Source organism: Mya arenaria, chromosome 17, assembly GCF_026914265.1.
Source record: "Mya arenaria isolate MELC-2E11 chromosome 17, ASM2691426v1".
Classification (NCBI taxonomy): Eukaryota; Metazoa; Mollusca; class Bivalvia; order Myida; family Myidae; genus Mya; species Mya arenaria.
The window spans coordinates 38,051,961-38,068,142 of record NC_069138.1 but is presented as its reverse complement, the minus strand read 5'-3'; the positions used below and the strand labels follow the sequence as shown (position 1 = coordinate 38,068,142).

Here is a 16,182-nt window from a genome sequence, read left to right as displayed (position 1 = left end):
CTCTGAATATGTGATCAGAGATGAAAACAAACTGTATCTTGCTGTGAAATTAATAAAACTTAAAGCTGATGTTTGACTTAAGTCACTTAAACCTGTGTTTTCTTAACTTATTCAGCTTTGCAGTATTCTGGAGAAGTACAAACACTTAATTGCCAGTACTTCTTTATGTCAGCATTTTTAGCTCGCCATATTTTGGAGAAAAAGGAAATTGTGATAGCTTTGTTACTATTCATGTCAAGTAGGGTTGTTTTTGCCATTGTAATTTCTATATGAAATATTTGTAATATTGTATTGCACTTGCAGGGCATGTTATACTTGAACTCGACCAGTGGAGTGTACAGCCAGGATTCCCAGTATCAACACCAGTCTGGGTATGAGGGCAGTCAGGAGTCACAGTATCAACACCAGCCCGGGTATGAGGGCCACACCCAGGCCTACCAGGTATAACAGTGAAACTCTTACATGTAAATAAGTGAAGAAATTCGGAAGATAGACATATCCCGTGCTCCGCCTCTAAATATCACAATTCAAAGTTTTTAAATTTTGTTTTGTTAAACTTAGTGAATTATCTTGACTACATTTTCACTTGTTACCCCTACACTGCAAATATAATTATAACATAGGCCCCAGACGGTAGCCACCAGAACCACTTTGACCAGGGGCAGGTAACTCAGGGCACAGGTCAGGAAGGTCAGACTATGGACACAACTGGGTACTACCAGCAGCCAGGGGCAGATAACCAGTACCAATATCAGCAGGATCCATCGTTCCAGCACCAAGAGGCAGATGGTGAGAAAATCTTTAGTAACGCTTATGGCTGTAAAGATTCAAATCCTTTAATCATTTATGTAATGGGGAAACTAAGCTTTCCTTGAAACAAATAAGTGTTTATTTATAACTTCAGATGTGAGTCCTTTAGTTTTGCCTAGGAAGTAATTGTTGTCATTTGATGATAGTTGAAGGCTTGTTAATCAAGATGATATTCTGTAGGTTTGCCTTAAGAAACAATAAAATATTAGATAAATTTGGAACAAATAAATGTCGTCTCTTAACAGGTGCCAACTATGGTCAGACTCAATGGCAGGACCACCAGGCTTTGACCAATCACAGTACAGGAACTGAACCTACCAATGAGGAGCAGGCACCGACAGAAGTAGCCAATCAGCAGCAGGCAGAGCCCACACATCCAGAATATGCCAACACTGGAGAATACCATAATTATGGTAAGACTTGATGGAAACACAATCATTTGTACTGCTTTGATAATTAGCATGTGTTAACTCCATTTTAGCAATATGTAAATGAGATATATTATTACCTAGTTATCTAATTTGTGTTCTTTGTTACTCAGTGCCGAATCACTGGTCACATGGTCATCAAAGGGGACAACCAAACTTCCCTGCGGATGTGAACCTCGGGGAAAGTCAGACATCAGCAGTTTCAGGCCAGTCCACACAGTCAGGAATGTCGAACAAGCGGAACAGTATAGCGTCTGAATCCAGTGTCACTCCAGTATGTATTTGTAGTTCAGTTATTGTTTCAAAAGGCAATTGGATATAAGTGTAGGCTTACATAAAATCTGGCAGCAGTATCAAGCAGGTTTAGGGTTCAGACATGCCTAAGAGCAGCATATAAGTAGTTTTACAGTTAAACATCAAAGAAGTATGGGCATTTAACTTAAAAGGTCAAGAATTTGCAGCAAAATGATAATAAAAAAGATGCTAAATAGGTAAAGTTTATATTGAAAAGACTCTTAAGCTAATGTCACAATACTGTAATACATGCATATATAAAACTTAACTTTGTAGGATGAGGGTGAAGATCATACAGACAGTAATGCAGGCTATGTCCAACAGCCGAGTATATTTGACCTGCAGCCTGCTGGGGGCCGTATTGTTGCCCCCAAACTCAGGCCCCGTACCATCTCAGAAAGTAGTACTGGGAGTGGGCCAAGAGACAGACATCCGTCTGGACCTGGGTCTAAGTCACAGAAGACAGCTGACAATGGGAAAGACCCTGGACTGGTGAGTTTTTTTAACTTATTCGCCTTTTCCTAAAAGCTCTTTCTTGCTTGTTTTTTGCTTAATACTATTTGCATGGTTAATATTAGTGATTTATAAAGAAATTGTTGCTTCCTTGACACAATTTTTTCTGGTCACCTACACATATGTAATTCAATAGAAGTTTAATGTTGTAAAATGTATTATGTAAACACTTGAAAGTTACTGTTATTTTGCTATATATTTTTGCAGGGAGGCAAACAAAAGGCCAGTGGAGGTGGTCTGCTGTCCAAGATTGGAGGGCTTTTCTCCCGGAAAAATGAAATGAAGTTACCTGATGATAAAGAACCATCGGTAAGTGTCTTTCAGAATTCAATGGAAAAAAATAGAAGCACATGTAAAATCAGTTGAAAGTCTCACAATCCATTTTACACACATAAATCTCCACACATTGTGGTCTCTTGATTTCCCTTTGTACTCCTTTGACCATGCAGACGCATAGGTCCGGGACATCCAGGTTTGAGTATAAACCCAGCTCAATAAACACTTATTGACAATTGTCATGTATGGACTGCGACAAGCAGAAATGGGTCTGAGAGTTAAAATGACAAGCAAACAACAATGATGTCATAGTCTCATGCTACTGAAAATACAACTTTTGTTCCAATGGTATGGTGGATACTTTCTAAGTGATATTCGTGCATTTGTTGTGGAAAGCATATCTGATCTGATGACTGTATGGGAGCCATATGACAATCACTTTACAACTTGTTTCATGTACTCTTTAGATTGTATGGGACCCAAACAAGAAGCGCTGGGTGGACAAGAACGCTGATGAAGTAGAGGAGGCCCCTGCCCTCCCACCCCCTAAAGACCATGAGCTTTCCACACCAGGTATGGAGACTTACAAGTGTTCCTCTATCAGGTAGAATGTATTTGTTATCAAAGTAATATGTAGGTAGGTCTTTGACAATTTGATTATCAGATATAAAGCAGTTTCCTGACATACCCTAAAGAGAAAAATAGTATCAAACACATGGTTTCCATTTCAGGGCCCCAGCCTCAAAGTCAGCCCACCAATCCAGGCCCAGCAGCTCCAGGCCCCGCCCCAACCCCCTCTAACATACCGTCTGGGGGTAACAAGTTCTCCAGGAAAAACTCGAAGGGTTTTGGTATGTTTTCATGATTTACTGTTTTCTCTTTTTATTACAACTAAATGACACACTTTTAAGGCAATATCCTTCATTTTAATTTTAGCTTAACATTTTGTGGTATAAAACAGTTAAGAAAAATATCAAATTGAAGGAAAATGGATAATTTTACTTTACATGCTGTAATATGACCCAATTCTCTGCAATGATTCGGTGGTTTGATATTTCTTGCACTTTAATGTTCATATGTGTCCATTTCGCAATGATTTCTGCTTGTTAATACATGTAAACAATCTTGTAAATGATTTTAGAAATTCTGTATGTTTATCAAACTTGAGTTTAGTTGTTCTTTTTTCACATAGAGTCAGTAACTAAGACTTTTAGAATGTAAAGTGTGTTATAGTTGAGTATGATGTACAGCAATTCATTTTCCTTATACTTAAAACACACATGTAATTGTTAATGTGTGAGTGTTTATGAATGGCATATTCAGACTTTTCCAAAAGTAAAAATGATCTTGTTATTCTCAATTGTATGGGATTAAATCACCTTTTGTGCAGCATGCCAGTTCTGCTTTCTAATCTCTTATGCTTTCTTACACTGTGTTTCACTGATGACCATATCTCTCTTGCTTTTACAGAAATTGGTTTGTATGATTTACATAACCTCTTGCTTAAATGGCAATACTTTAGAAAGGCTTCCTTCTTTCTGTTGCAAAACCAGTCTAATTTTGACCTTGACACACTTAGAATCCACTCAAATCTTTATAGTCCACAAGTTAGAAGAGCTGGGTGATGTGAATAAATCAACCAGGAGACATATTTCAAAAAGTGCTGATTTAACAAACAGTTGTGATGTACCGGTATGTGAAATGTAGACACTTCCATGTGTATGCACACTTTCTATGGATACAGACATTGTCAACAGACACATTCTGCAGGAACATGTACCATAGTACTTGCAAATAAACCATACAATGAAAAACAACTGGTTTTGCAACAATAAGTTCTCTAGATGGTTTTGTTGGAAATAATCCTGATTATTATTCCATTTTTGACAAAGATTTTTATATTTTTTGATATGATTGGATTTGAGGGTTTGACAGGGTGTGCATTTGGGGAATAGGAAAATGAATAATAAAGAATAAATATATAATCTATATGGTAAACGTGAAATGTGACAAGTGGAAATAGTCTAGTAGTATAGACTAGGTTAGCAGCAAATATGACTTCATAGTTTCCCTTAATTGAACCCAGATTAGGATTGCACAAGGTGTGACAAGTTTGGAAGGCCGTGAATACTTTTCAGATAATTCAAATTTGTTTTTGTGTTTAAATATTTAATAGGATGCCAAAAAACTGCCCGTTTCACGTTTCAATATTTAGTTTTGAAACCTCTTTCTGCACATAGTGATTAAGGAATATTAATCTGCAATATAATTTATTCTGAGTGTGACAACATATACACAGATCCCTTATACACTCGTTTCTACCTTAATATTTCTTTTAAATTCTTGTTTTCAATAGCATGTTTGTGATGGGATATTTCATTCATACAAACTGCACCTGCAGGAGATGAAATAAGGCTTTGGATGAATAAGTCCAATTTTATTATCAAGTGTTTAATTCAACAAGCCTGCTATATAAACTCTCGCATGTCAGCAAACCTGGAAACCACTTTACAGTGCAGGGCTTGTTGCATGCTAATTGTACAGACAGAATCTTTTAACTTAGCTTGCTTTTGGGATTAAGTTGGGATTAAGTACACTTTATGTACAAGTGTAAAATGGCAGAATACAGTTAAAATATCTTACTGGTTTCAGAACATTAAGTTAAGTCTGAACTGTTTTTATTTACTGAAAGTTAAATGTCTTGAATTTGGGATATTTCAGTATATTTTCTAATGAAATTCAGTGTATTTATTGTACATATATACTACTAACATAAGGTTATTAGTTGCATGTTTATGCATGTTAAACTAGTGGTACATCTACATTAAGTTTTTCTGCTCATCTTCTGTGCTGCAAACTTAAGTCTGTACAATTAAGACCTCAATACAATGTACAATGAATTTACAATCCAATGTCTTGTGTCCACAGGAGCACGGAAGCAGTATGTAGATGTGCTGAACCCGAACCCAGGAAACTCTACAAATGTTCCCAGCAGCCTCTTCCACACATTACCAAACTCCAAATCAGCTCCCGCCATATTCAACCCCATGTCTCTGAATGGTAGGTCACATGATGAGAGTTTCATGTATGGCATTCACGGATACATGCAGCTCAGTTTAAATACCTAGTTGCCTATGTCCATTCAACACTGTGTCCAAATTCAAATCAGCGCCTGTAATCTTAAAACTCTTCTAGCTGGATGATATGTCTTTTTTCTTTAAGGTCATTTTTAAATGCAAGTAGCTTTATCTGGATAGGTGCAATGATAAAGGAAGGATGCTGTTTTAACAGGATAGGTGCAATGTTGAAGGAATGATACAGTTTTATCAGAATAGGTGCAATGTTGAAGGAAGCAGTTTTATCAGGATAGGTGCAATGGTAAAGGAAGGATGCAGTTTTATTAGAATAGGTGCAGTGTTAATGGAACGATGCAGTTTTATCAGAATAGGTGCAATTTTGAAGGAAGCAGTTTTATCAGGATAGGTGCAATGTTAAAGGAAGAATGCAATTTTATAAGAATAGGTGCAATGTTGAAGGATGCAGTTTAATATGGTTAGGTGCAATCTTAAATGAAGGATGCAGTTTTATCAGGATAGGTGCAATGATAAAGGAAGGATGCTGTTTTAACAGGATAGGTGCAATGTTCAAGGAATGATGCAGTTTTTATCAGGATAGGTGTAATCTTAAATGAAGGATGCAGATTTATCAGGATAGGTGCAATCTTCACAGTTGTACCATTGGTTAGATGTTTTCAAAAAAAAAAAAAAAATTGTTATCAGTGGAACTGTTTAAGCTTGATATTTTGGTGTGAAATAATCGGCTTGGCTATATTTAGTATGGATGTAGATGAAAATCATCATTTGCTTCATCATACATGAGTTTGTTTTGTAAAAAGTAAGGGAAAAAGACTAGATCATTTTGTGTGCAATTGCAGATGGTTCATCCGAGTCCCAAGACTCGATTCCTGAAGAGGAAAGTAGCTCAGGGGCAGATTACACCAACCAACAGGCAAAACCAGCTGGACACCAGCAGTTAGCTCCCGTGCAAGAAAATGTAAGTTTCATCAAGGTTTCAATAGTGTTAAACCATTGTTGTTTGAAAGACAGATATTGTTTATAGAAATTTAAAGTTTTGCATCCAGTATATGTTTGTAAGGCATGGAACATGTAGAAATAATCTCTCATTAAGTTTTCTTTGCATTAAATGCTATGAAAATGTATGGTTCGTTAAGCTTTAATTCAGATGTTTGAATTTTTTTACAAAGCATATTTTGGAAACGTTCTAAGTTGAAGGTAGTCAATATGCTGCAACTGTTAAAGCAACTATAAATGTGCTTGTTATGCATGTCTTATGTTATGCTCTTGTTTTCGTTCACAAAGTCCAAATATAAAGCATAGTTGCTCCTAAGTTGTATGCTTCTTGCTTCCAGTTGTTTTTGCATATATGCGATATAAGTTTGAGGCCTTGATTTATAACGATTTTTAACTTTGCCTTCAGATTAAATCAAATAAATCATCGTTGCAATGTCATTGGTTTCTTTTTGCCACAAAATGTGCCAAAAATCATGTGTATCTACACGGACATTCACCGACCTAATTGTGTTACGTTTTATTGTAATGATTTTCAGGGTCACGAAACAATGCTTTAACATCCAAGTTAGTAACTGTTCTGGTAAAATTTGTAATGTGTACTGATGTACATGTATGCATCCATTAACATTAACTATGGGGTTATATATATATATATATATATATATATATATATATATACATGTACTCTTTAACTTACTTGAACAAAACATACAGTTCTTAATTTAATGGCAAAGAAGGATGAGTCTAACTGTCATTTATTGATCTAGATTTACATGTCCTATGGTGGCTCTGTCATGCTTTGAATAATGATTTAGACTTAAAGGTTAATGAGAAAAATGAGAGAAAAATAAACACAAATATATTTGCTAAGAAATGATTTGTACAACAAACTTAATGAAGAATATGCCTGCTTGATAGCGCCATACGCTGAGGTCCAATTCATGGACTCCATCTGTTGCATACTACAGACAATACAGTGTAAGACTTTTTGAAAGCGGGATGCAATGAATCGGTCAATGTTTTTGGTTAAAGTTTGTGAACATATTTAATTAGCTGGAATTTTTAAATGGCTATATGATTTTTATCTTTTGTGTAGCCTGTGGCATGTACTTTGCCTAAAAACCTTTTCAAGTATTATAGTGATAGGCTTCTTAATGCTTGTGTATGAGCTTTTTAACATAAGTGGGTGTTTTAACTTACTATTTATTATTGCACAGACTTATAGTCTTGGAAAATATGTAATTGACTGACTGTATTGTGACTGTTTATATAATAAAATAAACTGGTGCACTCATTACCATTCATCCGGTTGTATGAACCCTGACTGGTACACAATTATTTCCTGTTATGTGATAGTGACTGGTTTACATACTTCCTGTCGATTGGTTGCATGAAACTGATTTACACACTGCATGTTTGGGTGTTGTGATTACAGCTATCTAGAGCCAGTTCAGGGAGCTCTCTATCGCGAGAGGTTCAGAAAATTATGAAGGTATATTAGAGGTCACTGTTGTAAAATGTAGCTGTGTTCTCCGTGTTCCACTTTGTTGTGACTTATTATCCTCAGAATGTTAAAGGCATGATGTTTAAAGGAAATATTGATATGTACTGAATAGATGATAGCCAATATATTGGTCAATTGAGTAGAATGCTGTAGTAAAAATATCGAAAGTGCTTTTGCTGAGACTGTTTTTCATCGTTGATCGAATTAGTATATTAGCCGTATTGAAAACCCTTACAGCCACATTAATTAATAAGATAATTTATCTCTATCTCCATAAAACAGAATGCCTTTTTAAGGATACTAACAGTTTATGTTTCCCACACACTTACAAGTTGGCTATCCCTGTTTGCATTTCTGGTTTACATTTGGTTGAAATCTTTACTCAAGCATGTTTTTTGAAGAATTTTAATAGAGGTCATACTCTCAGAATTATAACAAAAATGGAATGAAGATTTGCATTACTTTTTTATTGTGTAATGTGTATAGACAAATAAAACAATTGCAACAGTTAAACCAAAATGTGTACATAGAAGATTCTATGTGTGCTCTGTAGTATTTGCGTTAAAATTACATCACATTATGTCAAAGCTGATAATGTCATTATATACACTATCTTTGCACATGCGTTCATTTATTATTTGCAAATAAAGATAATTTTGGGAACTTTGGAAAAAATAGCCTTGTTAATTGAAGAGCATTTAAAGTTCCATTATATAGACTAAATACCCTTCCTATATGTTTTATAGAACTAGTTGAAATATGGAACAAAAAATGAAATTGCACGGGCCGTGTTTTGATGTCCAACTTGTCACTGAAAGGCCAGTGCTTAAATCTCATGGTATATTGAAGTATAGTGTTGAAATTTTTGTTTGCAGGTTCCCTCAGAGCCGGACACTAATAGTGGGGGCGGCTCTTCCATGCCGGCGATGTTCAACCCAACCCAGTTTCAGCCAGCCAATCAGGCGTTCAAGCAACCGGCACCGCCTGCCCCTGGCCACAGGCTCTCTAGTAGACGAGTCTACCCAAAACGCTAATATTGGAGTGGGGAGGGGCACAGTGATAAGGGGGTGGTGAATGTCTTTGAAGGAAGGGATGGTGTAGTTTGAATGCAAGGCGGCAAGGTTGCGGCAATGACATTTCTGAAAACACATGTTTTATACTAGAAAAAGTGTTGTAAAATGCAAATGTTCGGAGGGAAAGATTGTGTTAGACCGACTTTGTTAATGGACAGACGAGCTAGTGATGGTACAATGCATGTTAAACCAGATTCTGTGTCTGTGTTTGTAGAAAAGATGGCATTATTAGATACAAAATTATGCATATAGAAACAAGGGCTTAAGGTGTGGAATATTTGGTTTGGTGAATAGAAATAGTAAACTAGTACAGCTGCTCACCCAGTGTTCATTTCTCATGTCTTGTGTTAAAACAAGTTCATATTCGCAGTTATACTGGCAAACTCTACCCTTTTAAGAGGATTTTACTCCATTTGGAAATAACTCACATTCTGTTTAAGAAGACAGTTCGGTAATGGTTATTTTCAGTGAGGAATAGGACAACATAACATTAGCAATGATTTTATTATGTCTCCCCCTCTCTGGGGGAGACATATTGTTTTTGCCCTGTCCGTCAGTCCGGTAGTCCGGTAGTCCGTCAGTCCGTCAGTCCGTCCGTACGTCACACTTCGTTTCCGATCGATAACTGGAAAACCGCATGACCTAGGATCACCAAACTTGGTAGGGAGGTTGGTCATGAGGTGTAGAAGATCCCTATTGTTTTTGGGGTCACTAGGTCAAAGGTCAAGGTCGCGGCGACCCCCAATGTAAAAAACATTTCCGCTCAATATCTTGACAATGGTTTGACCTAGGTTCACCAAACTTGGTAGGGAGGTTGGTCATGAGGTGTAGAAGATCCCTATTGTTTTTGGGGTCCCTAGGTCAAAGGTCAAGGTCGCGGCGACCCCCAATGTAAAAAACATTTCCGCTCAATATCTTGAGAATGGTTTGACCTAGGTTCACCAAACTTGGTAGGGAGGTTGGTCGTGAGGTGTAGAGGATCCCTATTGTTTTTGGGGTCACTAGGTCAAAGGTCAAGGTCGCGGCGACCCCCAATGTAAAAAACATTTCCGCTCAATATCTTGAGAATGGTTTGACCTAGGTTCACCAAACTTGGTAGGGAGGTTGGTCGTGAGGTGTAGAGGATCCCTATTGTTTTTGGGGTCACTAGGTCAAAGGTCAAGGTCGCGGCGACCCCCAATGTAAAAAACATTTCCGCTCAATATCTTGAGAATGGTTTGACCTAGGTTCACCAAACTTGGTAGGGAGGTTGGTCGTGAGGTGTAGAGGATCCCTATTGTTTTTGGGGTCACTAGGTCAAAGGTCAAGGTCGCGGCGACCCCCAATATAAAAAACATTTCTGCTCAAAATCTTGAGAACGGTTTGACCTAGGTTCACCAAACTTGGTAGGGAGGTTGGTCATGAGGTGTAGAAGATCCCTATTGTTTTTGGGGTCACTAGGTCAAAGGTCAAGGTCGCGGCGACCCCCAATGTAAAAAACATTTCCGCTCAATATCTTGAGAATGGTTTGACCTAGGTTCACCAAACTTGGTAGGGAGGTTGATCATGAGGTTTAGAAAACTCCTATATTTTGGGGGGTCACAAGGTCAAAGGTCAACGTCGCTGTGACCTCTAATGTAAAAAAATATTTCCGTGCAATATCAGGAGAATGCTTTGATCTAGGTTCACCAAACTTTGAAGTGAGGTTGGTCATGATGTCTAGTTGATTTTGCAATCAGTTGGTCAAAGGTCAAGGTCACTGACCTTGAGGTGAAGAACCGGTTTCTGCTCAATAACTCAAGAACGTTTACACCCAGGAACTTCATACTTGGTATGCCAGTTAGTCATGACTAGTTGATGGCCCCTATTGATTTTGGGATCCATCATTGATTATTTCTCACCTACGACCACACAATGGGGGAGACATGCGCTTTTTCAAAAAAGCAATCTCTAGTTGCTATCAAATATTATCCGGTATTGATGTGGTGAAATCTTTGGTATTGCCTTTAGATAAAACATGCAATTTATGGATACAAATATCCGGTATAAGTTTGCAAATCCAGTTTGCTTGCAAACTTAGTTTTTTTATTATCTTAGATATCAACTTCAAAAGCGACACATAGAAAGTTTGCCCATTGCCATGTCATGATATTATTGCTCATTAATTTAATATTGTAGATTATTCAAGAAAATAACATTGCAAGATGTTACCTGATTTCGAGTATTACATCGGTGTTTTCACTTGTGACGTTGTGTGCAATCTAAAACAGTGATCTTATATACAACTGCGTCAGATTTGCGAATAAGATAATAAAAAAACTAAGTTTGCAAGTAAACCAGATTTGCAAACTTATACCGGATGCTGTTTTAATACAATTATAGATAATTATTGGGGCTGCTTTGTAGTTACATATACATAACTTCTAGGAGCACAGTGTTATTATTTTGGGTTTAACCTTATTCTAGTCCACATTAGGGTTAGTATTTCGTTTGTTGTGGCGGGACAAAATGATATGTCATACCATTGTCATAGATTTGAAATCACGAAAGTAATGTGTTTGTATGATAAAAGCAATGTTTGGATGTAAATGTCATTTCCCTTGTTTTTAATCATGTATTTGAATGATTAAGAAAAATGTTTGTATAGATGGAGAAACTAGAATTGTTGACAATTCTCCACCGTAAACACGGTTGTAATGTTTCATAAGAAATTGTTGTAGTAGCTGATAGGCATAACAGTGCAATTTGTTCAGATTTGATATTTTAATTATTCACTATGTACATGCATACCATTATATTTTGCTTGGATAATTCTATTTTAGTCTTCATTTCTTTAAAGTTTTAATATACATGTACATTGTACATGGATATTGCAATTTTAAAAACATGTGACTATTTTATAATGAAGTAATTTATTGATGATGAAATAAAGATTGTTCATACAGGTATAGTGAATGTTGCTTGTGTGTATTGACATGTATTTCTGCACTTGTTACATTCCCATTCCTTTGTTTCATTCTAACACCTGTTAACTGTCTTTTTTTGGTGTTGCCTCCGAAATATGATCTACACATAGGGATGACTTTGTCTGGGGTCATCTGTGTCATGGATAACTTTGTCTGGGGTCATCTGTGTCATGGATAACTTTGTCTGGGGTCATCTGTGTCATGGATAACTTTGTCTGGGGTCATCTGTGTCACAGATGACTTTGTCGGGGGTCATTTGTGTCATGGATGACTTTCTCTGGGGTTGTCGTGTGTCACATTACGTTCCAATTTATTACTTTTAAATGACTTAAGTCATTATCAGTAGATGAGCCTTATTGATTTTAGGTAAATAGAGCAAAGTTTACAACCATGGTGACCTCTACATGAAAAAAATGAGCACTCTGACAGATGATACATCAGATTTGGGGAATTCTAGTTTTATTAAAATTGGAAAGTAATCATAGCATTAGCCATGGGAACACTGACAATTTGAATGTTTTAACGTTTTGGATGAATTTAGAATTGTTATGGAATTTTTAAACAAAAATTACTTAACTGTATGATAGGGTTCAGAATATTTTCCAGAATACAACATAAAGTGCTGAAAGTAATGAATAAATGATGCCATAACTATTAAACACACTGTGTAGTTTCAAATATGTTGTTATTATTTTACAGATAGGATATTTATTGCAGAATATTTATTGCATTACATGCTGTTATTTATTTGAATTTGAGAAACTTTATTTATCTTCTTCTTATTTGTAAGAAAAAGTGTACTTTATTTGTTGATGTATCACATTTAAGTGAAAACGATGTCTGTCTGGGTGTTGAGATAAATATATTCATAAACAGAATTTGGATTGAGTTCAATGTGTAAACAATGTAAGTACCAGTACTGTGTTGGATAGGTTATTTTCTTTATTAAGTCGATCATGATATGTGGCAATTAACTTTAAAAAGAAAATTATGACCGATTATTATATAGAATAAAGGAATAGGTTTTCGGTTTTGATGCTCATCATTATACTTGACCATCATTTGATAAAAGTTTAAAAGGAAATTCTTATTTAAATTTAAAATAAAAGTATGTTGAAACTGCTATTGTTGGCTTGGCTGCATTGTCTGTCATCATGCAAAAACTTTACCATAACTCAAAAACTGTTAAACTTTGTGCACAAGTTGCAAGAAACAGGTATAGCAAGGTCCTTAACTCTGACTTTGATAAATGTAGAGTTCTGCCCATTGTTTGACTGAAAAACAACAGTTATAGACGAGCATTAATGTATTCTCCCTTGCGCTATTGTTTGTTATTACATCCACGGGATGGGTCATTTTAGCAGTTAACATGTTGTGAATGGGATCATTTTGCTGTGGTCATTCTTGCATTTGATTTAGAAAAGATAAAGTAAACACAACAGATTTGTAAATTTTTGTTTTCCAAATATTACTTTTTTTTTCTTGTAAAAATATTAAAATCCCAGCCTTCCTTCTGTTTTACAGTTGTACAAACATCCTTTTTTATTTATAAATATTGTTCTAAATGAGATATTGTAATTCTTTGTAAAAACATTTGACAAAATGATGTTGACTGTAGACTGTTTGATGCTGCAAAGATGTGGTGTATGAGTGTGCGTTACCTTGTTAAAGATTAAAGCGGTGTAAATAAACGATCTCTATAAATAATCGGTTTTGTTGATTTATTGTTTTCCTTCCAGTTTAAGGATTGTTTTTTATCTTGCCAAAAAGTCACAGACTATGTGCCACTGGTGAGGATGACAGACCACTACATAGAATTAAATGCTCTTTCTTTTGAATCGATTGAAACTTACTACATGTATATGATTATACATACACTCAAACTTAGAAAACATTTCACAGTTGAGATATAATATTACTTTAATTTACTTAACACAAGTTTTACCTTTTCTGTCAATTTCATAATATTTCAATTGTTTACACCCTGATACAATGTGCCATTTTCACCATAACAGTGTGTGTGTACCACATGATAAAGTATGTCATATATGCTACGTCGGAAAGATTTTTTTTCTTAAAATAGACTTAAATCAAAGATAACTTTTCTTTAACTACACCAATTTAAATAAATCATAGGGCAGTCTATGCCGCTTACAGAGCCCCGCCTTCGTGTTATTACAGAAGTTTGATAAGGTGATTAGTTTCATCAAACACTTCGACAAACCTGTTTCAAAAATAATGTTTTGACAGTGCTCCGTCAGACGGCTGTATTGTGAAAAGGTATGTCAAAGAGTTTTAAAAAAATAAACTCAATTAAACTCTGGTAAAAGACCGAAGGCGGGGCTCCGTAAGCGGCGTAGACTGCGTTATATTTCATTTAAAATGGTGAAGAAATATTGAAGTTATCTTTGTTTAAAGTCTTCATCCGAAACAAAATATTGCCTTCCGACGTAGCATTTATGACGCAATTTATCACGTGGTATACACACACTGCATAAGCACCCTGTCCATTTTTGCAACACCATGTTCTTTTTAAAACCTGGCTTAGACCTTAAAAAATATTCAAATGTAACATGCAATCCTTTCCATTTTAAAAACTTAATAACAATTCTGCATTGAAACAGTGATGACTGCTTCAATATCAATAAAGGCTAGCGTACAATCTTTTTAATAAATTATTATGGTATAAACAATCTTGGTTCAAATACAACTGTTTATTTTCGCAAAATGATAAAGAAAGAAGTAGCAGGGAAACCCAGAAATGATTGATTTAGATAGGTTTCCATATAAAGCAGCTACTAATTACATTTTTTCGGCCTATAACAATTATCTTCCTCTCGAATGAGGCCTATTATCGCGACAGAATCATCATCATTAACAGCAGCAGCAGTAGCATCAATAGCATTTTTGTAAATCTGTTTTTATTGCGATGGGGTTGGACGATATCGCCTATGAGAATTTTTACAAATCCAAGCCTTAAATAGTACATTCTTTGTTTGATGAAGAATCATATGGGCCCGAGTTCGTTAGAAAAACACTATAGCTTGCATACCGAATACCAAAAGTTTTATTTCCCGCGTATTGCCCACAGACGCCGAGTTCGAGTACTGATTGAAGAAGTATTGAATATCATGTACTATAAAGAGGGGAGGTTATTGTTTTTTTGCCATACCTGTATACATGCTTATACTGTCCCTAAAAACTTGGAGTTTTAAGGAAGAGATTCACATGATAGCACACGAGTTTCCCATGGGTGCACAGAGTTTGTCAATTAATAGCTGCTATCTTACTCGTTTAACCGCCTAAATTACGCTGTAGGTATTTGCAGTGCGTGCAAATGAAGGTCAATGATATACCTTTTATATTAAAGTTTTTTTATACGAAAATAGTTTTGCTTCTTCGAATGATACAAATCAAGTCATGACACAGTATACTGAAAGTCATGCAATCTTTTTCAAGATAGTCACATAGAAACTGCATGTTTCATGACACCCGTGACAATCAGCATATATGTAACATCCCATAATTCATTCGGAAATCCTCGGCCATTTTATCGAAAACAACCTCGGACGTATGCCGGTACATCAGTTGAAGTAGTTCGTAAATTTTTGAATTATATCATTAATTAAATGTATTGTTTTAGAGTTGTATTTATTGATCGAAGTTTAAATTGTTTGCCAGTGAAGTGAATTATTGTAAACAAAATTAAGATTCCCACGAGTAAAGTCATAAAGTTTAACTGCTTTGTAAAATTACTACGCGATCTACTTGCAGCGGACTTAAACGTGCCACTTTTTGAGTAGATAAACCGTCCAAATACATCCGAGGTTGGCCGAGGAGCTCCGAATGCCCATAATTCTGGCAGTAATGTCCCTCGATGATTTCTGATACAATCGAAGGAGAATTTGTGTCCACTGACTGTGCTCTTGTCTCCCATGAAAAGGTCAATGTATTGTGAAAGCCTTAGTGCGATGGTTGTTGGTATTGTTGTCGGCAAAAACTTCACTCTTGACCATCACTAAAAAATAATTCGAATAATTCAAAAGGAACAAAATGTTGTAAAATTAAGTTTTGTGTTTGAATTAATGTTTTGTGTTTATGGAATTACAATAAAACTTAATTTTGTATTCCATTTATTCATCTACATATTTACACCAAGAACGCAGCAAGACAGCTGTGTGCCTAGCAGTATAAAAGTATATTTAAACTCTTGAGGTGGGAGAATCATATTACTTAAGCTAAACATTA

General features: G+C 35.8%; 1 protein-coding gene across 5 annotated transcripts in view; it reads left to right on the top strand.

Annotated features, from left to right (window-relative positions):
- Positions 1-13,641, top strand: part of LOC128223773 (uncharacterized) — a 29,955-nt gene extending 16,314 nt beyond the window's left edge. For 4 of the 5 annotated variants that reach the window (XM_052933149.1, XM_052933148.1, XM_052933147.1 and 1 more), the window contains 12 exons: positions 304-441; positions 624-789; positions 1,056-1,223; positions 1,352-1,512; positions 1,809-2,024; positions 2,253-2,354; positions 2,789-2,894; positions 3,053-3,172; positions 5,250-5,381; positions 6,256-6,374; positions 7,848-7,904; positions 8,792-13,641. In XM_052933149.1, coding sequence (XP_052789109.1) covers positions 304-441; positions 624-789; positions 1,056-1,223; positions 1,352-1,512; positions 1,809-2,024; positions 2,253-2,354; positions 2,789-2,894; positions 3,053-3,172; positions 5,250-5,381; positions 6,256-6,374; positions 7,848-7,904; positions 8,792-8,950 — 1,644 coding nt within the window. In that variant the 3' untranslated portion in view covers positions 8,951-13,641. The remainder of the gene's footprint in view (positions 1-303; positions 442-623; positions 790-1,055; positions 1,224-1,351; positions 1,513-1,808; positions 2,025-2,252; positions 2,355-2,788; positions 2,895-3,052; positions 3,173-5,249; positions 5,382-6,255; positions 6,375-7,847; positions 7,905-8,791) is intronic. The other variant, XM_052933146.1, reaches the window with a different exon arrangement.
- Positions 13,642-16,182: the final 2,541 nt, after the last annotated feature.